The following is a 22,644-nucleotide window of genomic DNA, read 5'->3' as shown; positions in this document are numbered from 1 at the left end:
GTAATATTATGATTTTAGTAATTTGTAAGCCCAATCGTTAGTAATTCCTGTTTGTTAGTAATACATATTATTATAGACACTGATTATTTTTAACAGTTTCGTATCAAATACTCAAATAGTATCAATCGTGTATCTGTGGTGCACATCATTCATGTTCATTCACGTGAATGAACTAACGAAACTGAGTGAATGAGAATGAGACAGTTGAATCTATGAATGTCACAGAAAAAGCTAACCTAAACCTAATAAAGAATAAGATACTGTTTCTGTTATTCTATATCTTTGTATCGCTTTTAAGTTAATTTGTTGTTTTAAAAACATTCCACTGAAATTTTTGAAGTTTAACTAGTGCACTCTGACCTGCAGTACAAAATGCCACTCTTGGACGGCAAAGAAATCGACATATTTTTTGTAAGTTTAGTGCTTACCTATTAGTTTTATTTAATTTTGAGTAAACAGAAGTCAATAGCATTAATTAAGTACCTAATATAATAAACTGTTTTTCTTATAAGACAACAAACACGGATATACTTTTTATTGTTTACATCTGTTGAATAATTCCAACCAGTAAAACTATTTGATTACTAACAACTTTCTGAAGTATATGGTTCTATACACCTTAGGTACCCTTAAATTTTTATGTGAGTTCTTTCAATATTAAAGAATCACATTGTCTATTAAATATCCACATCCACTTCTGAACATTTCTCCTCCTCCAATTGTTTATAAAGAACGAAATTAATATTATTATTATTTTAATTTACAGAGTGAAGAAGACTTACCATATGAAGAGGAGATTTTGAGGAATCCTTTTTCAGTAAAACACTGGCTTAGATACATTGAACATAAGAAAGCTGCTCCGAAACATGAGATTAACATGATATATGAGAGAGCTCTAAAAGAGTTGCCAGGTTCATTTAAACTTTGGTATAACTACCTAAAGTTACGAAGAAGTCAGATTCGAGGGAAATGTATCACTGACCCTTGTTTTGAAGATGTGAACAATTGTTTTGAAAGATCTTTGGTATTCATGCATAAAATGCCCAGAATTTGGATGGACTATTGCACTTTTCTCACTGACCAATGTAAGATCACTATAACAAGAAAAGCCTTTGATAGTGCCCTAAGGGCTTTGCCTATAACACAACATCACAGAATATGGCCTCTTTACTTAAATTTCTTGAAAAAGCATGATATTTCTGAAACAGCTGTTAGGGTGTTTAGAAGGTATCTTAAGCTATGTCCAGAAGATACAGAAGAATATATTGATTATTTAATCTCTATAAACAAATTGGATGAAGCTGCAGTGAAATTGGCTCAAATAGTCAATAATGAAAACTTTCAATCTAAACATGGTAAATCAAACCATCAACTTTGGAATGAACTTTGTGAGCTTATATCTAAAAACCCTGATCAAATCCATACTCTGAATGTTGATGCTATTATCAGAGGTGGACTAAGACGCTACACAGATCAACTAGGTCATTTATGGAATTCACTGGCTGATTACTATGTAAGAAGTGGTTTATTCGAGAGAGCTAGAGACATTTATGAAGAAGCTATCCAAACAGTTACCACTGTAAGGGACTTTACACAAGTATTTGATGCATATGCTCAATTTGAAGAACTTAGTTTAAGCAAGAAAATGGAAGAAGTTGCCAAAAAGCCAAGCCCCACTGAAGATGATGACATTGATCTGGAATTAAGACTTGCTAGATTTGAGTATCTTATGGAAAGAAGATTACTGTTACTTAACTCTGTACTTCTGAGACAAAACCCACACAATGTTGCTGAATGGCATAAAAGAGTTAAACTTTATGAAGATAAACCTCATGAAATTATTGATACATACACTGAGGCTGTGCAAACAGTAGATCCTAAACTTGCTGTAGGCAAATTATATACTTTGTGGGTTGGATTTGCAAAGTTTTATGAAAAAAATGAACAAATAGAAGATGCAAGACTTATTTTTGAAAAAGCCACACAGGTTAACTATGCTAAAGTTGATGATTTGGCATCAGTGTGGTGTGAATGGGCAGAAATGGAAATAAGACATGAGAACTATGAAGAAGCCCTCAAACTCATGCAAAAAGCAACTGTTTTACCCAGTAGAAAAGTGGCATATCATGATGATACTGAAACAGTACAGATGAGGTTATATAAATCTTTGAAGGTATGGTCTATGTATGCTGACTTGGAAGAGAGTTTTGGTACATATAAATCATGCAAGGCAGTATATGATCATATTATAGATTTAAAAATTGCAACACCACAAATTATTATTAACTATGGTCTCTTCCTAGAGGAACACAATTACTTTGAAGAAGCTTTTCGAGCCTATGAAAAGGGTATAGCATTATTTAAATGGCCTAATGTTTATGACATTTGGAACACTTATCTAACAAAATTCCTCAAAAGATATGGAGGCACAAAACTTGAAAGAGCTAGAGATTTATTTGAGCAATGTCTGGAACATTGTCCACCACAATTTGCGAAATCTATATTTTTACTATATGCAAAATTAGAAGAAGAACATGGTTTAGCAAGACATGCTATGGCTGTTTACGAACGAGCGACAACTGCTGTGCTACCAGAAGAAATGTTTGAAATGTTTAATATTTATATTAAGAAAGCTGCTGAAATTTATGGTGTACCAAAAACACGCCAAATATATGAAAAAGCAATTGAAACACTTCCTGACGAAAAAGCAAGGGAGATGTGTGTTCGCTTTTCTGAAATGGAAACACGTCTTGGCGAAATTGATCGAGCGCGAGCAATATATGCTCATTGTAGCCAAATGTGTGATCCTAGAATTACTGCCGAATTTTGGAATACATGGAAGGAATTTGAAGTAAGACATGGAAATGAAGATACCATGAGAGAAATGCTGAGAATAAAACGAAGTGTTCAGGCTACATACAACACGCAAGTCAACATGATGTCTGCCCAAATGTTAAGTTCAGCAGCACAAGCAGCTGGTACAGTTTCTGACTTAGCCCCAGGAATGAAGGATGGTATGAGGATGTTAGAAGCTAAAGCTGCTGAAATGGCAGTTCAAAGTAAAGGTAATATTGCATTTGTGCGTGGTGAAACACAAGGTCTTAAAGAAAGTGGTGATAAAGTGGTCAACCCTGATGAAATCGATATTGATGAAGATTCTGAAAACAGTGAAGATGAAGGCGAAGTTGCTCCTGTTCAGAAAAAAGAAATCCCAGCAGCTGTTTTTGGAGGGCTTATGAAAGACAACTGAAGTGCAAGTTCACTTCAGTTGTCTTTATTCATGTTACCTTTTTGTAATCATATAATAATGGACTTTTAAATAATAAATAACTTTTAGTAATAAATCAACTTTTAATCATAAGCTTAGTTACATATACAATAAGCCATATTTACAACAGAAATCACAGAACACATTTCATTATTATTAAGATTGCTGATATTAAGAGACAGTACAAGTAGAACAGGATTAGTGGCGAAGAATTGAGATAGTGACTTAGTTATATAAAGCAAATATTTTACTTTGCAACTATAACATTATAAAAAGGAAATTCTCTATAACTGAACAATTTGAAACTTAAATTATAAAATTTCAGAGAGTCTGCAGGTATAAATAACTAGAATTATCTAGGAAAATATACACAAATTAAAAAGTAAAGATAAAGCAACATTTTGTATTACACATCGGTTTATATGATATCTCTGGGTGGTGTAATAAAATGCAATGAATTTGAGTACATATTTTGATGCTCTGCATAATTTAAAATACTGATATCATTGTGAACACCACCAAACATTATTAGTTCCCCATTTCCCTTCACTAATGAATACATAACTAATTCTTCTGGTGCTCCAGTCATTTCACCTAAGCGAGGACAGAGCCATGCCACATAATTGAGAGAATTACCATCAACTATAGTAGAAATGTCTAGAACATGCATAGTCAAAGTATTTCGCTTGACTTTCTTTACTGCAGGTTGCCTTGGTTGAGGGTTAGGGGGAGAAGGCAATTGTTCTCTTCTATTTTCTAAGTGAGCTATCTGTCTTTGATTTATGAGATCATTTTCTGGAGGTGTATTGTTTTGGGATGTATCACATGCAAATGCTGCCATCCTGTACTTATTAGCTTCTTGCAGCTGTCTTACAATTTTCATCCCTTTATTCTGAAAATAAGAAGAATTCAATGAGTAAAAGAAATCATGAATGATAATGTATTTTGATGTCAACAAATTAGGAACTAGATAATTTAAACTAACACATGAAATGCCCACTCACCTTATTTTTATTTCTTCTCAAAGCCAAATCTTTTTTGCTTATGTCTATTCCATTACTTTGTTTTGCATCTGAATTGACACCAACAAGGCCATTCTGGTCAGCATTATTTTCATTGCCAGCTTGATGTTGAGACCTTTCTCTTTCATGCTCATTACTAGGCCCAGCAACTGGTTCATCATTAGGGTTCAACTGTTCTTGTCTAGGTGAGTTTAATGGTCGTCTAGGCAATACACCTCTTCTACCATTTATATTTTGATCCCTATCCAATGGTCTTTGTAAACTTTGCTCAACCCGAACTGAAATTGGGTTTCCTTCAGGTCTACTCAGCGCAGATAACCTTACTGCAGATGTAACTAAAGGTTTAGCACTATTCCAACCATTTCTACTTCTACTTAAACTCACAACCTTATCACCAACTCTGCAAGCAGGGTTGCACCATATGTTAGCAGAGGCCCATTCTTTGTTTTTGACTGCCAGTTCTTTCCATGTCCACACTGGGCCTTTCATTGTCAGAACCCAGCAATCACTATACACAAAGCGGTTACGTAATGTTTGAACTCCACCAAGAAGCATCAACCTGTCTGAATCCAAACTAATGAGTGATTGTGCATATCTTGGTGCAGGCCTTGGTTTAGTGGTGGCTTGTAGTCTCCAAGTAAGTGATGGTACGTCTAAAACCCACACATCATTAGAACATTGAATTTGATGATTTTGAACCGGTGACATAATTAATCCTCCAAATACAACCATTTCATCACCTTTCATACAGGCTGAATGTCCTGCCATTGGTGGAGGACAGTTTGTTGCATTTATTAATATCCATTTATTTGTATTTACACAATAAAAGTGGATTTCATTAAACATTGTAACATTTTGATAATATTGAGAGAGTGAGGGATATGTCCACCCTCCAAAAACTATTAAACAGTCTTTATAATGAACCATTGAAGTATATGCTTTTGGGACAGGATATGTACCAGTAGCCAAGGGTCTCACCCACTGTCTAATGGATAAATCAAACCTCCAGAGATCATTAAACGAAGTTGCATTAGTGGTGCAGCCTCCAAATATGTACATGTTATTCTCAAGTACACATGCAGCATGTGAAAATCTTTTAGTAATAGTGGGCACCATATCAGTTGAAGTTATATTTTTCCATAATACTTTAAACTCTCCCACGGCTTTTATCAATTTTATTGATGTTTTGTGTAAGACATCTGAAAAATAAATGAGTGGTTAACAAAAATCGCAACAATATGATAAAACAAAACAGCCATTATGATAAAGAAACATTCAACTTACTTTGTGAACAATTGTACCACCGTTTACAAACTATCATACAATTTTGTAAATCTTTATAAGGTGGCAAAAACCCCAAAATAAATTCTAACACTTCATCTGGAAGATCTTCAATGGTGCTTTGCAAAGTTTGCTGACTCAAAGATTGGTGAATAACATCCATTTTTTTATTGGGTGAGTTAACTATTCTGTGTTCATCACATTACTTTGATTAGGAGAAATATCGGCAAAATGTTTGGACTCCAAATTGAAAACATTGAGATTTCTTGAATTGTAAATTGTAATTGATTGAATTTGAAGACAGAATTTGACAAATTTTGTGCTCTTGATGACATTTGGATGTTTTTAGGTAAGCATGACAGTTGACAACATTGTAAGATGCCAAAGTTACTAAAAAGAGAACTTTTGTCAATGAGTAGTGCTGTATTACAATCAAATTCATGTAGCATTCGTTGTGGTCTTTACTTGTCATGCGTTTCCATAGACAGATCTCTGGATCTGTCATATATTGACATGAATGAAGAAAGCGCGAATATTTAAAATTGTATTGAACGCGATAAACAACAATGCGTTAATTAGTTCTTTGTTTACTTATAATCCTCTAATGAAATAAATAAAAAAAGTTTTATAAACTGCTCTCATCGTAAGTGTAGAGTGTCCTAAAAAATCTTCTGGACAAAAGTGGTGTTTTGACAGATAACCTAAAAGAACCGTGATTATATCAGCGTTGTAAATAATAGGATAAAAGAGACTTTTCACACAGTGTATATTAAATTAAATATTCAATCATGCAGCTGTTGATACAAGCTAGTCCGTTGATAGATAAATTAAAACATTGGCACCGAGCTATATCTTTTAATGAGGTCCAGTTAACAACTTCTCAGAAGGTCAGTATTATATGGTATTATGATGGATAATATTCAAATCTGTATGAATGTAGTACTTCTATTATTATTTAATTGATGGCATTGTGTAAAGCATGAGAATAACAACAAATTCTAGTACATATATCTGGTGTTATAATAAGTAAACATAAAGGAACAAGATGTGAAACTAATGTGATCAAACAAATTACTAGTTTAAAGGTCACTTGTGATGTGCCTAAGTACAAGTTACAGGGTCAAGCGTGCATGAGTATGTGTAGCTCTGTGCTGTAGTAATAACAATGACCTTAATTGTAAAAATAAATTCATAGATACTTTGTGTATTTTTTTTTTTGTGTAATTCATTTATGTTACCTGTTCCTATTTCTACTTTCCAGGTTGTACTATGGAGCTTAGGAGTTGTAGGTACAAGTGCAGTAGTAGTTGGTGTGCTGTCAAGGTATTTAGCCAGGCGACGAGCCAAACCCATAATTAATCCCCGGATCCAAAGGGCTATTAATAAGAGAATCTCCCGAATGAGAAGTCCTAACGGAGGTAATTTAAGTTAAAAGTTAATTATATAATGTTCAGAGTAAGTTAAGTTCAAACAAATATTTCAAAGTAAATAAGAATACTCCTATTTAGAGTAAATAGTAAGTAATGTTGTGGTAGTGTATTAAAGGATAATTAGAAGAACTAATTTGCATATCAGTGTAACAAATAAATGAAACAAAAGTAATAAGAATGTACCTATAGATTTAATGCATTATATCATAGAGAACAAAACAAATAATAATATGTAGCATTGAAAATTATACCCCTCAAATGAAGCAGATTGAAAAGAGGTTTAATAATAACTTATTCCTCAGGAATGGGATCAGTAGCTAGCAGTGGTGGCCGTAGCAGCCCTTTGGGCTTTAGTGAACGGTTGTCCCTCGCATCAGGATCCATCGGTTCAGGAGCTGGAGACGCTGCGCCGTTATCACCTCAGCAACTTGGAGTTATGGGTAAGTCATAATTTAGTACAGCGCCATCTGTTAGGGAGAAGCATAAATAAAATAATATTTTCTTAAAGAATTTATTATTATATTTAAAGCTTTGAGAACTCGTTCAAATTGAGAGTCCAAAAAGAAATTATCTTAATTTGACCACATATGTTAACGTTTTTACATATGGTGTTAATTTTTCATATTTTTATATTTTTACTATTTCATTGCTTGGTTTTGATCTTAACCGAATATTTAATTTTGGTTTGTTTTAATGGTTTAATATTTGGATTTATAATAAATAAGTTTGGTATTTAATTAATTAAAAAACATGCACAAGAGGGGATGTAACAAAAATTTTGCAGCGCCATCTCTTATTGAGTAGCAAAATTACATGGCAAAGTAGCTTTCTTAGAGTGGTTATAGTTTACATATTATAATCTAGATGCCGCTTTACTTGTAAAAGTAAATAAAATAAAATATTCGCATAAAATGTAAAATTAGATTATAATTGTATTATTAATAAGTATTTTACAACGTAATTGAATTACTATAAATATGAAACTTTTTCCATATCCTTCAAGGATGTTAATTTTTTATTTGGCTAACTTACGAAAGTATTCGTTGCTTGCGTATTTATTTTTATTTATTAATGAAAATGCCAAATACCTACATAAATTGAAAGATATTGATTGCATTCGTCTACAGTACAGTTAACTACGTATTACAAATTAAGCGCACGCCTGGCCAATTTCTTCTTTTATTAGATCTGTCAAAGGTTGATGATGATACATGTGTATTTCTTGATTCAGACCTCATGCGCCTACGATATCTATGAATTCTATGATGTAATATTACTTTGTGCCATTTGAAATTGACCTATTTATCGACCCAAGTCTTAATGTCTTTATACTTGGTATATATGTATCTTGATATCTAGTTAAAATCTGTTCCTAGTGACGTTTGATATCTGTTCGATATTTGTTTTTACTGGTGACTATTATTTATAATGAGGTAGAATTTTAGAACATAAATGATTAATTCTGCATGACTGATTCCATTCACTATTCAAGATATTATAAAGAAAATATTATTATATTAAATGTTATGCTATGCACATAAGAATACGCACCTGAGGCCCAGATATGAAAGCAAAACATACCACGATTAAAATAATAGTCATACCTGTTATAGATAATTCTATGCCATCTCCGGTAGAAAATGAGCTTTGTTTAATACCTGCATTCATGTTTTATGATAATAATTTAAAAATATTCCAATTGTCTCAAGAATTATGAGACATAACAAGACACTTCCATTTATTATGACGACACATATGACTACCTTATGTGCCAGTGCATACTATAATAATATTTATTTTACATACATTAAGGTCCTAGCGTGAAATTAAAACTATTTTCTTTATAGCTAGGTAGGGCACAGCCTAGGTAAAATTGGAGTCATGGGAGGTAAAGTCATTATATGATATATGATAAATACTTCAATGATACCTAATATGGAAACTAAAATAGCTTATTCAGTTTCGTATTATACTTCATACTTCATTGAAGAAAAAAAAGTAAGTATAGCGGATAATGTCCCAAAGTCCGAATTAGAAAATTTAGGAACCTAATTGTATTTCTACTTTTACATCTTTTAATGTCGTCAGAGTCCAGTTATGACTATACTACCTGTGACTCTGACTAATCGTAGTATGATAGTAGACATAAAAGGTATAGTACCTACCTACCTACACCACATACCGTTTTATTTAAATCACGTCTATATCTAGCGAGCCTTGAATGAGGTGATGTGAATTGTGTAGGTAAGTAGGTAATTTAATAAAGCTTCGTTATGATTCTAATCTAATTGCTACTCTGTCTATGACCTCAGTACACTTAAGAGTCTTCCACGCAGGGATTTGAGACTAGCTGCAGAATATTCGCAGATTTTCATCTTGTTTTATTTATTCTAAAAAAAAGAAAAGGAAGAAAGATAGTACAAAAATTGATTTCACATGCAAAAAAAGAGCAATGACCAGTAGATACAGCAAAAATTTGACAATGCGTGTATTTTGTTAGCGGTGAAATGGGACCAATTCAGCATGTGCAAGACAGGGCCTTGCGCTGTTATTCTACTAACCCCAAGTGACTCCGACGGAAAAAGGGAAAAAGTGAAAACCTTCGTGCATCCACCACAGAAGGGGCCCAGTAGGGCTAATGCTTGATCCGGAGCTGCGGACTACCTAGCGGGTTTACCGGGGATCTGGCTCGATGGGCAGAAATAAGAACGGGGTGGTTTTTGGTCAGTAAGAGTCTGACACTCCCTCTCGGAGGAGAAGGCATTGGATGGTTTTCCCCCTTAAAAAAACCTTCGTGCGTACCTACCTAGAAATAGGAAACTATCAGTTTCACAGTACAGAGTCCGCAATGATACACATCTTATCTTACCTATTTTTATAATTCAACCTATATACCTTACATATTCAACAAAATGAAACCTACATACTAACATACAGCCTACCTCTGCAGATTAAAACGATAACGATGTTTAATTAATCATATCGTTATCAGCCATCACGCACGCCATCTTTAAATCTTCGGAACGGACTTCATAGTGATTGCTAGGCTGTAGGCATGACCAGAAAGTTAAAGACGTAGGTTAATGACCTCATCATTTACGACTAGCGTCTAAACAACAGTCAGACACCTCTGTTCCTCATTAGGTCCATAGTTTACGAGCCTTACCTTCAAGGAAGTATACTCAAGTATATAAACAAGTATTGAGATAGACCTATAAAGTCGCATCACCGGTACCCAGACGGTATACAGACATTTGTCAATTCAGTGTTCAATATGGAGCCGAACAGAATAAAGCGCTGGAAAAAAAAAGGTTTAACTCAATGTAAACAAGACAACATACAGATTATATAGGTACTTTTCCCCTGTCACGATAGGTATTAGGTATATCAGAAACATAAACTCTAATAAGTAATACTTTGTTTTTTTTTTCGAGATCAAACTCAAACCATTGTGCTTACTGCTTACTTAGCATTGCATTGTTCGTAAAACAAGGCAAAAACAAAGAAATGCAGAGCTAAAGTATGAAAGTACCTATCTAATAGCCAATGGACAAGTAATTAGTACATACCATCTAGCAACGATTATCCGATCATAGCAATTTCAAGGTACCTGCCAACCTGGGTATTAATGGAACTATTCGCAGCATTAATATTTTAAATTCATTCGTGACGTCAGCACCTGGTTCTGATGTCAGCCCGCCGAGCTGAACTCACCTTGACCCACTAAAGTTATTATGACCAGGTAAACAATGACAATATTTTTTTTTAACTATGTAGGTATGAGAGCTATAAAGGTCTAAGTTTGTTTGAGGTTTTTAGTTTCCTATTTACTTAGCAAACTTATAAAAGGTTTTGGAACTACTGTATTGGTTTTATCTTTTTAGTAGAAAACATTTTTTACGAAGATTCTCCCTAAGGCAGATAATCTAAGGTATTTTCATTATTAAGCGTTTATTTATTTAACTACTTATTACAAGGTTTTATAGCATAATACCTAAGGCCCCTCAATACCTAAGGCTAAGATATTTAAAAACCTTACGATGATAAGTTAATGTGGATTCTATAGGCTTCTAATTCTACCCATCCATTTTGACTTGAACAAACGCTAATAGACAATTAGCAGCTATCTGCACCATTACTACCAGTAGCAATAACAGATGAACGCTTGTATAATATAATTGAGACATAATCGTAACAGGAAATACCACTTTCCTTTCCATAACGTTTGAATGTCAAGGTTTCAGCTTAGATAACGCAACATTTGCCGACTGGAAACAATATCTGATGGCATTTACACAAACTGGAACATTAGTTACGCTTTGTAAACTACGTAAAGTACCTATTGCTTAGTCGAACTACTGTTTGAACGTGTACAAGTACAATATTAGAAAATTATCTGCCTTTCACCGCAAATACTCCGTTATCAATAATGACGTAAGCGACTGTAACTAACGGCCAGAAGCGATCGCTAAATTCGCCTTGAAATAATGTGGCTCGTTGGTCTAGGGGTATGATTCTCGCTTTGGGTGCGAGAGGTCCCGGGTTCAAATCCCGGACGAGCCCGCTTTTTGTTTTTCTTTTGGTGTTTGTTTAAATGTTTTTCTAGACTTTTAGTTTAATGGTAATGAAATAGTAATAATTATAATTATATAATTATTATTATAAAGTATTTTTGGCATATTTTATTATAATATATTTCGGTACTAAAATGAAGAAATACACAGAATTTATTAACTCTGCAATGTACTGAATGTACACAGTCCACAATTAATATTGTTTTTCATACTTTTTAGTTATTTTTTTGCCATGTCATTTACCGAACATGGACTGGAATCAGTAATCTTTGCTAGCTCTACAAAAAAATCAGCAAAAAACCTGAAAGTACAATGACACGTAGTGTAGCGTAGGTACCTACTGTTACTAAGAAAAAAAAAACAGTGTACTCTTTGGGAATGTAGCTAATAATACTAAGTCAGTATTAATATTGCGTAATTTCATTATGAACGATTTTAACAAATCAAATCGTAATGAACTTTACAATATTCATAGTCACACTTTCTAGTGACGGGACAATAGCCGTAATCGATACTCAAGGGACTATCGAGTAGGGACTCGAGTTGGTGTGAACAACTCCTTATTCCCGGCACGTGCCGACCTACTGACACAACCCAAAGGATGACGACTGATTGCGAGATAAGTCGATCTATATCTCGAATCACCGCGACTCCCTATTGTGAAACGTCCTTAATCTCAAGGGCAGACCATAAAACAACTCCTATTCGACGATTTTAACACCTGTCATATCTTTACGACAACAATAAACGCTACCTACTCAAATCACCATTAAAGTTGGCGTGCGAAATGTTTGCCTATTAAGGTAAATAGTGTTTTCTTTAGGTGCTAAATGTTTATTTAAAACATTATAAATAGTCAGGAAACATCAAATAATAAAAATGACGACGAATATATTTTTAGTTTTAGAATAAATACTGTTGTTATCCTACTGCTCAATAGATGGCGCTTTTAGGAACATTTGAAGCGTTGTATGTATTTTGATAACTGAGTACTATTTTCATTCGAGTTCGTTATTATTGGTGTTGAATTATTATCTTATCTATACTACTTTATTAATACATGAAACATTGTTAATTGTGGATACAGTACAATAATTTCGACGTATCTCTCACCGGCTCGTTGGTCTAGGGGTATGATTTTCGCTTAGGGTGCGAGAGGTCCCGGGTTCAAATCCCGGACGAGCCCAAATCTTTTTGCTTTTTTTTAAAATATTATTTAGAATAACTTTACTTTTTAGATTATTTTTAGTTAATATTTGATTGTTTTCCTAAAAAACACGAGGTAAACTTTTTTTTCTTAAATTCAGTTTGGCCACTACTGGTGTAGGTTGTGGGTGTATGGTGTACGCAATCTTTTTACCCGACTGCGCCAGAAGGAGGGTTATGCTTTTCGAATGTATGTATGTATGTATGTATGTATGTATAATTGTTTGGCACGCTCTGCAGCCCAAACGGCTTGATGGATTTTGACTTGAGAGGTGTCGTTAGATTCGTATTTACTGTGAGAGTGACACTGGATATATCAAAATAATAAAAAAACAAAATGGCGGATTTTTGGCGCCAAATTCGAATATTTCTCGCTCTCTAGCCTGAACGACTCGATGGATTTCCGCTTGATAGGGGTCGTTTGATTCGTATTTACTGTGAGAGTGACACTAGATAATATTAAAATAAAAAAATAATAAAACTAAAAAAAAATTAAATAAAAAAAGGTAATTTAAAAAACTAAAAAACCCGACTGCGTTTCTTTATAATATTAAAATGAAAAAACCCTAAAACAAGAAAGTCATCGTAAAATTTAAGCAGTCGGGACCCATTCTAGAAAGCCAGCCGTATGCACAAAGTCTTTATATTTAGAATGGGTCCCGACTGCTTAAATTTTACGATGAATATTATAAAGAAACATTTTCTTAGGTATATGTTTGACAAATATTAAAATGTTTAAGCTTGTACAAGAAGACATTTTCCAAGATACACAAAGCTAAGTCGCTGATCCCGACGATTGCACCCGTTTAGTAAACAAACGTTTCCTCGGGGATCTCAAGGGAAAGCTTCTGTGATCCCTTTCCATGTTCCGAACCCTTACATGTGGGGAATAATTAAAGCGGCTCCAACCCACCTTTGAACATGGCTCAGCTGAAATGTCTCCACAAAGGCACATGAATGCGCCTCGGGTGAAAAGGAACACCCACTATTTATGCAATGGTTTCTTTTTAGAGGTTCTAGCTTCTGCATCCGACACGGCCTGTATTGTTTCCAATGTCTCTTCTCAAAGACGTTACTAAGCGGAGCGATTCATGAATAACTTGTTTTTCAACGCCATTCATGGAGAAGTTTTTGGAAAAACCTATCTATGCGAAAACCACATGATTCTCGTGGTTAATAAGTTACACAATTTATTTATTTTTTATTAATTTAATTATGTGAGCTATTTGATGTATCTGGGCCCGTGAATTGCTTCACCGGTTTGGGTGATTTTCGTACCTTTGCCAAATCGGTGAGTCGTTAAGTGGTGTAATAAAATTACCTCCTTATTTATCTTAGGTAGTTTCTATTGTACAAAGCCAACCACTGGTTGTTTTGTGATACATATTTTGTATGTGTGTGAAAGTATATAGTTTACTTCCCCGATATAGGTACCTAGATACTGGTAACAACCAATTGTTACGGAAGTTACAAGCAAAACAAGCGATGTAACCAGAATAATGAGTCGTCGAACTACTGAAATTTTACGCATGACTGACCTGACATTGACAGTCTTTTGGTGTCTCATTTATTCTGCGAACTTGTTAAGTACCTACCTAACAAAAGAGAACATGCTGGTGGGTTTATCCAGATAACTGTCACCAAAGATTTCGGGACTATAAAGCATGTCAATCGAGTTTAACAAAGTATTGGTTAGGCATTTGATAAATCGATACACAACGCAATGGATTCTGTATAGATACAAGTTTTGCCAATACTTACAAAACCATATTTACCTACTGTATTTGTGCTTATACAAGTATCCGTTTCTCAAAACATGTGCGAATTTTCAATTTCAACAATATGGTTGTGTTTATGTTACTACTTACTATGTTTATTTATCTAACGTTTCAATTGGGTCGATAATCGTTTAATGGTCTGCAAGTAGTGGATAAATTCTATTTTTTAATTGAAAATTAACAAGACTTCCTACACTTGATATTGTGACATCGGCGTCATACACTTGTTCTGGTATCCCTAAAAGTGCCTCGGAAATACGACCGTTTCGCAGAAATCTATGGCTGGATGATCACCGTTGCATAACGTACAAAATCGGTGTTAGGAAAGAAATGTCAGTTCCATGAACTTTCAAACGGACGGCATTTGCAATAATGTGGATCTTTAGATGTCCAAATGTCAAGGAAAATAATTACCATTGGTAATTACATATTTTGCACTTATTCATATTCATGCTTTCAATTATACTTACATATTTTTGTCACCAAATTGCTCCCCTGCGTGGGCGATCTTTTTAATGCTAGATATCATCATCAAAAATGGCGGTTAACTTTTACCGCACTTGGCTTGCGTCAGTAAGTTAAAAATAACTTCCTTAACGTTTGTCCTGTCCTGATGAGTCATCGGAGTTCGGTGCCCATCCCAAACTTGAAATTGGACAACTTTTTGCGAGAACACACAATGCACACCCCTTGCTTTTTAAGAAAGACCCATAACGATTGTATTTCATTCTTGGTAAGTATTATGTTAACTTTGATTTTATATGTATTATGTGTGGATATTACACAAACATTACACAAAAATGTAGACCTTTTGAAATCCTAGTTAACCCTTTAGCTTATAGTCTAGGATATTTTTTGGCCCAGGCATTTCTCGAGAAAGTTATTTATAGCTATAGTCTTTCACGCTTTTTCTGCGAGACACTGATTTCATTGGTAAAACTGTAGATTACCTATACATACCTAATTGCATGTTGACATTAATCTGCTAATGTAACATCTCTGTTCACATGAATGCAATAAATGATTTGAGTTTGATTTTAAGTTTTCGGTACCTATAGGTGCAAGATTCATGCTTCTCAAATGAGCTGGCTTGCACAGAAAACGGACGTGAAACAACGCTTGCGTTGTGTGAGTGAGTTTACCGGAAGCCTAATTACCCTTCTCAATCCCCGATTCCCCAACGACCCGAAAAAACCGACAACGCATTTGTAACGCCTCTAGTGTTTCGGGTGTCTATGGGCGGCGGCAATTGCTTACCATCAGATGATACGTCTGCTCGTTTACCGCCTTATACCAAAAAAAATATTGTTCAATAGGAGACATTATTAATGCAAACCCAATTCAATAGTCTTGAAGACAGTAATTTAAATATTAAACATCTAATCATCACAATCAATTTACTAAACTAGTTTTTGCAATGAAGTCAAGGCTCAGAGCAACTTTAATTGCTTTTAATTCCAGTAAAGGTTATAACTTTCTGAATAATTAATTTCGCAATATCTAATGCTATGTGGATGTTGCATATCTCGTGGGAATGTCATTTAGTTACATTTAAATTCTAAATTATTCATTCATTTCTAAATTTTCGAGAATGAAAAGTGGTTCTCAAGGATTTTTTGCAGCAACAATGTGAGATTGTAAAAACAGAGTTGTTTTGTGTAAAAAATACACAAATTTTATTAAAATGCCAATTCCAGAATGATGAATAGAGTAATCAAACGTTCCATACATTTGAATTCACATAACGAAATGTATGAAATATGTTATTTTCAGTGCTGAAACGTTGCTGGTTTTTATTAATAACACAGTATACATAAATATTTCATTATGTTTATTTGACTACACAAAATATGTCTTTAGACTGATACCAATTACGCTTTGAAGAAATGATTGCCTTTCTATTGAAGAGATCTCATTTCGTAGTCAATATAATCTTGGAATATATTGAATTTATATTGTGGATAATCTGGACAGTATATTGTTTATCAATGTTTTAACGATGTGCCTCGTTAACTTTACTTGTGGGCGGGAAAGTCGGTCTAATTTGACGATAGTTTGACGTTAATGAATGTTATTGAAGTTCTTTCTCCTTATTATGTAGGAAATAAGATATAATGAGGGTTTTACGTCTAGCAGTAAATTAAGCACCTGTTTTACTCACCTTCATATAAGTACAAGATTAACTTATGTGGCAGACAAATATGTTATTAATTCCAAGGCTTAAGGTCTTTGGCCGTGCTTTAATGTCATCATCATCATCATTCAATGGTAAAATTTGACAGCAATCACAGTTTAACTAACGGGCCTTAGTCGATGGAAGCGCCACCTATTAAGAGCTAAAATTTCTGTAAAACTTAACCTCTAATATTACTTGCAAAAATATTCCATACGTTGTCTTCGCGTATAGAATTACTTGTTAGATAAATAATTAATCTAGGTGTAGGTTGATATATGCCAATAATACATATCTTTAATCTAACAAGAATGAGGAAAACTACAAGGAAAACATACATTACATTTAAGAACTGCATTATTCTTACGAAGTATTTTCCTGTGATAAAAATGTATTTGATTGCACTAGACTTACCTATACGTGTACACATAACTATGCAACTATCTATATCGACCTAATCTATATATTAATACGTGATGCAAAAACTTTGGACCGCTTTTTACGAAAATTGCGCGGACGTAAAAGCATAAAATTTGGTACATTTATAGTTTATGTGTAGGAGAAGTGCATAGCGCTAATATTTTTCAAAAATAATGCTTATAAAGTACATTAAATCAATAAATAAAACATTACACACACATGCATAGTATCTGATCGTATTTGACAAAACGTCAAAATCGATAGACTTTGCGATGATATTCTCACGTCTCATATGAAAAGAGTTTTATAAAAGAGTTTGAGATATATAAAAATTATCCTTCAACGTACGTTAAGTGGTATTGTAAATTAAATCATATATGGTCGAATTTCGGCCACTAGGCGACCACTAATTGACATAAAATTACGATACTTAGCATAGGTACCTACTGCAAAAAACAGGATATCCAAGTGAAAAAAATTATAAGAAATGTTCTTAATAAAAACCTGTTTTCAACGTTTTTCAGCCCTCAAATTACTATATTCATGGACATGTAATAGGTTGTCCTATTGTCATTATGTAAACACATAACATAAGGGATCCCTTGGCTCATTTGTTTGTTTAGGTAACTCGCAAATGTTATAATTTGTTTAATTTGAAATTTTACTCTGAATTGCGTTTAAAATAACAATGTGAAAATTAACATGAACAACTTTTTCAATCAGGAAAATTATGGTCTGATAGAATTGAAATCGTAGACCGTGAACTTCTAGATCATAATATTTTATTGCTTGTTCGAAGTAAACTGATACATGCTATAAACTTTATTTATGTTGCATCTGGCAATTCTCCCACTTCGACTAGATCTATGAAAAAAATAATACTTAGGTGAAAATACTTCTAGGCTGTAGAAGACAGAAAACTATAAACTCAGTATAGTCCTACTAATTAAAGGATGTTTGTTACAAACACACGAAAATCGACAAATGAACAAAACTTATATTCTACAATCTAGGTACATGAATGTAGGCAGGTACGTGTGGTTAATGTATAAATACGTATGTATGTATTCTAATAACTATTATGTTAGATAATGACTACGTAACGTGGGGAACGCGTCATGAGACTCCCGACTCCCGATAATAGAAACAGAATATTGTGTCACAACAAAGAAGTATCACAATGGTTAAAATGCCTACGCGATATGGAATGTCTCGTCCATTATAAATTAACCCGTACGGATCCACCGTTACTTTACTAGGAAATAATAACAGGGCTCTCAGTAAATGGTTGGGTAAGTGATGACGCGTGTTTGGTCTGGCGCCGGTGACGGATTGGTGCCGTCAACCATGTTATAGTAGTTATAGAACGGGGACTGTAATGGACTAGTTTCTTTATAAATATAAATCTATATATTTACGTAGTATTGTGGTGCTTTGTGGTTCGATTTCTGGATTATTCACCAACTCTTTATGTAATTCATTCAATGGTAGGTTGGTGTTGTGTGTTTTCGAAGAACAACTTGGCTGTTTTTCCCCGAACCTTAAACTGCTATGGTGTACCTACAGTCTAACATAACCGGTGCAGTCCTTAAAATTCTAATTTAATTTATTTTGTGCCCACACACAATGATCTTATAAGTATTGTGGTTGGTTCAGCCTATGTTCCGTCGAAAGGCATACCTACAAAATTCGTCATATGTTTAGTAATTTAGAATTACCTAAACTATTTTAATTATATAAGGCACTGTTTTATTTACTTACGACATGCAGAAATATAAATTTATTTTACCCAACAGCTTGAACTTAGGGTCTCATGTAACATACAGTAGAACTCCAATTATCCGAATTAATGGGGACTGGGACCCATTCGGATAATCAAATATTCGGATAATCGGATTTTTAAAAAAAAATTGCCATTGAAGAGAATAAAAGCTACGTTTTGATATTGCACCATTTTTTATCGAATTAAATTGCGGGGGGAAGTCAGTGTAGACACAACGGCAAGTTAAGACAAGTCAAGTCAAGACTTGACGCGCAAACACTGGCTTCGCGGGAGGAGAATAATAGCGCACTTGGACAATTTTTGTGATTCGGATAATCGGCGATTCGGATAGTCGGAGTTCGGATAATTGGAGTTCTACTGTACTGCCAAACTTGGACAAAGCGGTACAATCACGTCATTGAGGTACAATCACGTCAAGAGTCGGTTAATAATAAATTCTAGGTACATACTTAGGTTTTATTAACACTCGCCCTATTCCTATACTATAACCACAAATGCAAATTCATATTGGCTGTTAGTACCTTTTATGTACCCACAAAACCACTATTTATTATTCAGTAAATAATTCAAGTGAACATTTTATAATAAATTTAATATTAATTTTCTACAAGTAAATAAGTATTAATTAGTCATGCGGTTATTTAATGTATAAGGTTTATTTGCTTTTGTCAATCCATTCAATCTGGGGGCACGGTAGTGCCCCGCCAAGACGAGCCAAGCGAAGCGCAAGGGCACTACCTACCTTTTCTCGAAGCGCTTCGTCGTATTTTTGAACCTTCATAACTTGAGTTTGGGTTATACCAGATAAACAAAATTTTCAGGATATAATGTCAGTGGTAGACTTAATAAACCTCTAAAGTTTCAATTGCATAGCTCTTATACTTTAGATTTTATTGATATCTAAAATACCCCGATTTCGTCACTCACTCACTCACTCACTCACTCACTCACTCACTGATGATCAACAAAATTCTTAAGGTACTTCCTGAAGTCCTAGAAAACTGAAATTTGGTATGTAAGCTAGTATTAGTACCCAAACAACAAAAAAATCCTAAAACTTGGAACTTTTACCCCCAACCCCTTAAACTAGGGGTGAAAGTTTGTTCGAGACTTCCGCAACTTTTGACGCTAGAGGAATTACGTTTCCAATTTTCTTATAAATTTAGTAGTTTAGTAGGTGAATTTGTCGCTCATTTTATCTTTCTATCATAAGCAACCTACAAAAAGAAATGAAATCCCACAAAAACATTTCATGTTAAATGTTGCCAAGACGAGACCATATAGCTCGCACTGTCAAAAAGTAATCAGATCCCGTGTAGAGCCAAGTTTCTAACCCTATACTTTTGAACTGGCGAGTTGGCCGCACGGAAAGAGTTTAGAAGATTGAATAGATTTTTAAGCTCAAGCCCATATGACGAATAGCAAAAAGTCCGTGCGGCCGACTCGCCAGTTCAAAAGTATAGGGTTAGAAACTTGGCTCTACACGGGATCTGATTACTTTTTGACAGTGCGAGCTATATGGTCTCGTCTTGGCAACATTTAACATGAAATGTTTTTGTGGGATTCCCATTTCTGCATATCTATTACGGCTTTCCCTTCGAAATTCAAATTAATAAACTCTTTGTTCTAAAATGTGTCTAAACAAAATCCATTTTGCTTTGCTGGTTTGTCTAAAAAAATTAACAAGCTTGCATTGAAGAATAAGCACATAGTGAATCCAACTTTTTCAATAGGTATGTCTTCAAATCCCCAAACCTCGAATGCTCCAAAAGTTCGTTTGCCGTCCTATTCCGTAAAAAAATCTAGGCTTTATTTCCTACCGCGCTAAAAATTAACTGAAAAATGGTGTGAAATTCTTTATTAATAAATTGTAGACCCTTATCTAATCTACAAGTTACTTTATTATGCAAGTCAAATGGCATGAACTCGTAATATTTAATTATTAGGTAAGTATTGTGTCTAAGCACGCAACCAATTAATTGTTTATTTTTATGTTAATGCTTCCTAGCGGTAAACAGATTTACATATTTTGTTTTGTAACTTTTTATAACTGATTACGAATACTAATGGACTTTACACCTTTTACCCCAATTTATTCCATCTTCAGTCTAGCTATCTATTCTCATTCACACCTCATACCCTTTGTATAAAACCAAGCGTGTTACGTATTAAAACTCTCGTGCCTCGAAATATTTGCATAAAACTTTTCCAACGTAAATTTAAATACCTACGCATTCCTTCTTTGTTCCGTTGAGCGTTGCCTTAAAAGTAGGTGGGTACACAAACTATAAAGTATGTACCTATAGGTAGGTGTAATGGGTGCAAACCCGCCCCAGCCCTTGTGAAGGCCATGAAATACTTCCTCGGAGGGAGTTTTCTAGGCCCCAGTATTACAGGGGTACGGACAAATTTACTTTTTACGATCATATCAACGCTATCTCAACATTTTATGTGTTTGATATACAACGTATAAAGCTCTACTTGACGAAGTGTGCAAATTCATACAGTTAATACTATTCATTTATAAAGTTTCCTTCCTTACACCTTTTGGAATTAGTCTGTGGCGTGATATTTACCCGTGATGGCGTCATTACCATTTCATTTAATTAGGTGTTTCACGATATGTTGTTTACTCTTTAGGAAATACTTAAATTGGCTCAATCCAAACAAGTCAAGTGCCTTCATGTCTAAAGAAGTAACTTACAACTAACATATATATATGTACTTCACACTCATTTTCCACGTGCCTAATCCCTGTAGAGGTATTAGATTCACTGTTTACCCTAATTAACAGCAGTTAGTTATTAGAAGGGAAGCCCATTTCCATGTTCAGTACTCCGGGGACGTTTCTACCCGCTGTGTGTTAGTAGAAATGGAAAGTTCAATAATACTTTACCCAATCTCCAACAACCTGGAACCATCTTACTCATCAGGCGTAGCTACACGTGTAAATTGCTAAAAGACCCGGTAATCGCTAAAAAAATAAGGAGTTTGTTCTTAAGCCGGGAAAGAAAGTACTCAGCCTCATTAAGGGTCGTCTTAAACACACTTTTTCTTTCGATTTTCATAATAAAATATCCCTAATATAAATTATTTTTCAGTGTTTTAATGTTAATCTTCTTATAATGAATAAGTATCTACAGGAAATAAAAGCTATCTCTTAACTTTTCAACTTTCTAAATATCCTGTACCTATAATTCCTAGTGACTGGACTGTACATGGTTCTGTATAATTTAACTTTGATTTATAATATTCTCCTATGGTAATGATATCTTGCTTGATCATTACAACCAGTTATTATTTAGTACAGACTGTATCAACGTTCTTAATAACTGGTTGTAACATATTTGTAATTAATTATGTTCTATACTGAGCAAAGTAATCTCTAAAAAAGCTGTGTGTATGTTACTATACTTCGAATTGTTCTTTCTGTAATGTAATGATGCTGCCATGAATATTTTCCGTGCAATATAATCTGTTATAATCGGATTTAAAAATAAACCGTACGGAACGTTTTAAAAAAGGACGAGTGCCCAATTTTTTTGAACGGCTATAGGTACCTAATTCTTTCACGGTCGGTTAAGTCAAATACAATGAGACCCGTAGGCGCCGTGTTCTCCCCCTGGCTCCGATGTCGAGACGTCTCACACTAATGCGTCTGCAAATCCCATACATTTGCCAATTCGAAACAACGGACAAAACAAACCTT

General features: G+C 34.2%; 3 protein-coding genes, 1 long non-coding RNA gene and 2 other non-coding genes across 6 annotated transcripts in view; 4 read left to right on the top strand and 2 right to left on the bottom strand.

Annotated features, from left to right (window-relative positions):
* LOC126910965 (uncharacterized) overlaps positions 1 to 22,644 on the bottom strand; it is a 104,388-nt gene that overhangs the window by 19,878 nt on the left and 61,866 nt on the right. The window lies entirely within an intron of this gene.
* LOC118273730 (pre-mRNA-splicing factor syf1 homolog) lies at positions 198 to 3,344 on the top strand. The gene is made up of 2 exons (XM_035590867.2): positions 198 to 411; positions 767 to 3,344. The coding sequence occupies exons 1-2, from the start codon at positions 373 to 375 to the stop codon at positions 3,248 to 3,250; spliced, it is 2,523 nt and encodes an 840-aa protein (XP_035446760.1). The 5' UTR covers positions 198 to 372; the 3' UTR covers positions 3,251 to 3,344.
* Positions 3,332 to 5,904, bottom strand: LOC118273738 (F-box only protein 42). The gene is made up of 3 exons (XM_035590880.2): positions 5,575 to 5,904; positions 4,273 to 5,489; positions 3,332 to 4,160 (listed from the first exon to the last, which is right to left on the bottom strand). The coding sequence occupies exons 1-3, from the start codon at positions 5,732 to 5,734 to the stop codon at positions 3,687 to 3,689; spliced, it is 1,851 nt and encodes a 616-aa protein (XP_035446773.2). The 5' UTR covers positions 5,735 to 5,904; the 3' UTR covers positions 3,332 to 3,686.
* The window catches only part of LOC118273331 (mitoguardin), a 57,103-nt gene continuing 40,647 nt past the window's right edge, over positions 6,189 to 22,644 (top strand). The window contains exons 1-3 of the mRNA XM_050695273.1: positions 6,189 to 6,458; positions 6,833 to 6,989; positions 7,304 to 7,441. Coding sequence (XP_050551230.1) covers positions 6,360 to 6,458; positions 6,833 to 6,989; positions 7,304 to 7,441 — 394 coding nt within the window. The 5' untranslated portion in view covers positions 6,189 to 6,359. The remainder of the gene's footprint in view (positions 6,459 to 6,832; positions 6,990 to 7,303; positions 7,442 to 22,644) is intronic.
* Positions 11,493 to 11,564, top strand: Trnap-ugg (transfer RNA proline (anticodon UGG)). The gene has a single exon. It is a non-coding gene; the product is annotated as a tRNA-Pro (tRNA).
* Positions 12,690 to 12,761, top strand: Trnap-agg (transfer RNA proline (anticodon AGG)). Its single transcript has one exon. It is a non-coding gene; the product is annotated as a tRNA-Pro (tRNA).

This window comes from Spodoptera frugiperda, chromosome 1 (assembly GCF_023101765.2).
Source record: "Spodoptera frugiperda isolate SF20-4 chromosome 1, AGI-APGP_CSIRO_Sfru_2.0, whole genome shotgun sequence".
In the NCBI taxonomy this organism is placed as follows: Eukaryota; Metazoa; Arthropoda; class Insecta; order Lepidoptera; family Noctuidae; genus Spodoptera; species Spodoptera frugiperda.
The sequence above is the reverse complement of the archived record's forward strand: the minus strand, read 5'-3'. Positions and strand labels throughout refer to the sequence as shown.

Excerpts from the sequence above, each read along its gene's own strand:
- LOC118273730 (XM_035590867.2), top strand. The coding sequence starts at position 373 with ATGCCACTCTTGGACGGCAAAGAAATCGACATATTTTTT. Across the intron at positions 412-766 it reads AAGAAATCGACATATTTTTT|AGTGAAGAAGACTTACCATA; the intron begins GTAAGTTTAGTG and ends TTTAATTTACAG.
- LOC118273738 (XM_035590880.2), bottom strand. The coding sequence starts at position 5,734 with ATGGATGTTATTCACCAATCTTTGAGTCAGCAAACTTTGCAAAGCACC. Across the intron at positions 5,490-5,574 it reads GTGGTACAATTGTTCACAAA|ATGTCTTACACAAAACATCA; the intron begins GTAAGTTGAATG and ends TTTATTTTTCAG. Across the intron at positions 4,161-4,272 it reads TGAGAAGAAATAAAAATAAG|AATAAAGGGATGAAAATTGT; the intron begins GTGAGTGGGCAT and ends TCTTATTTTCAG.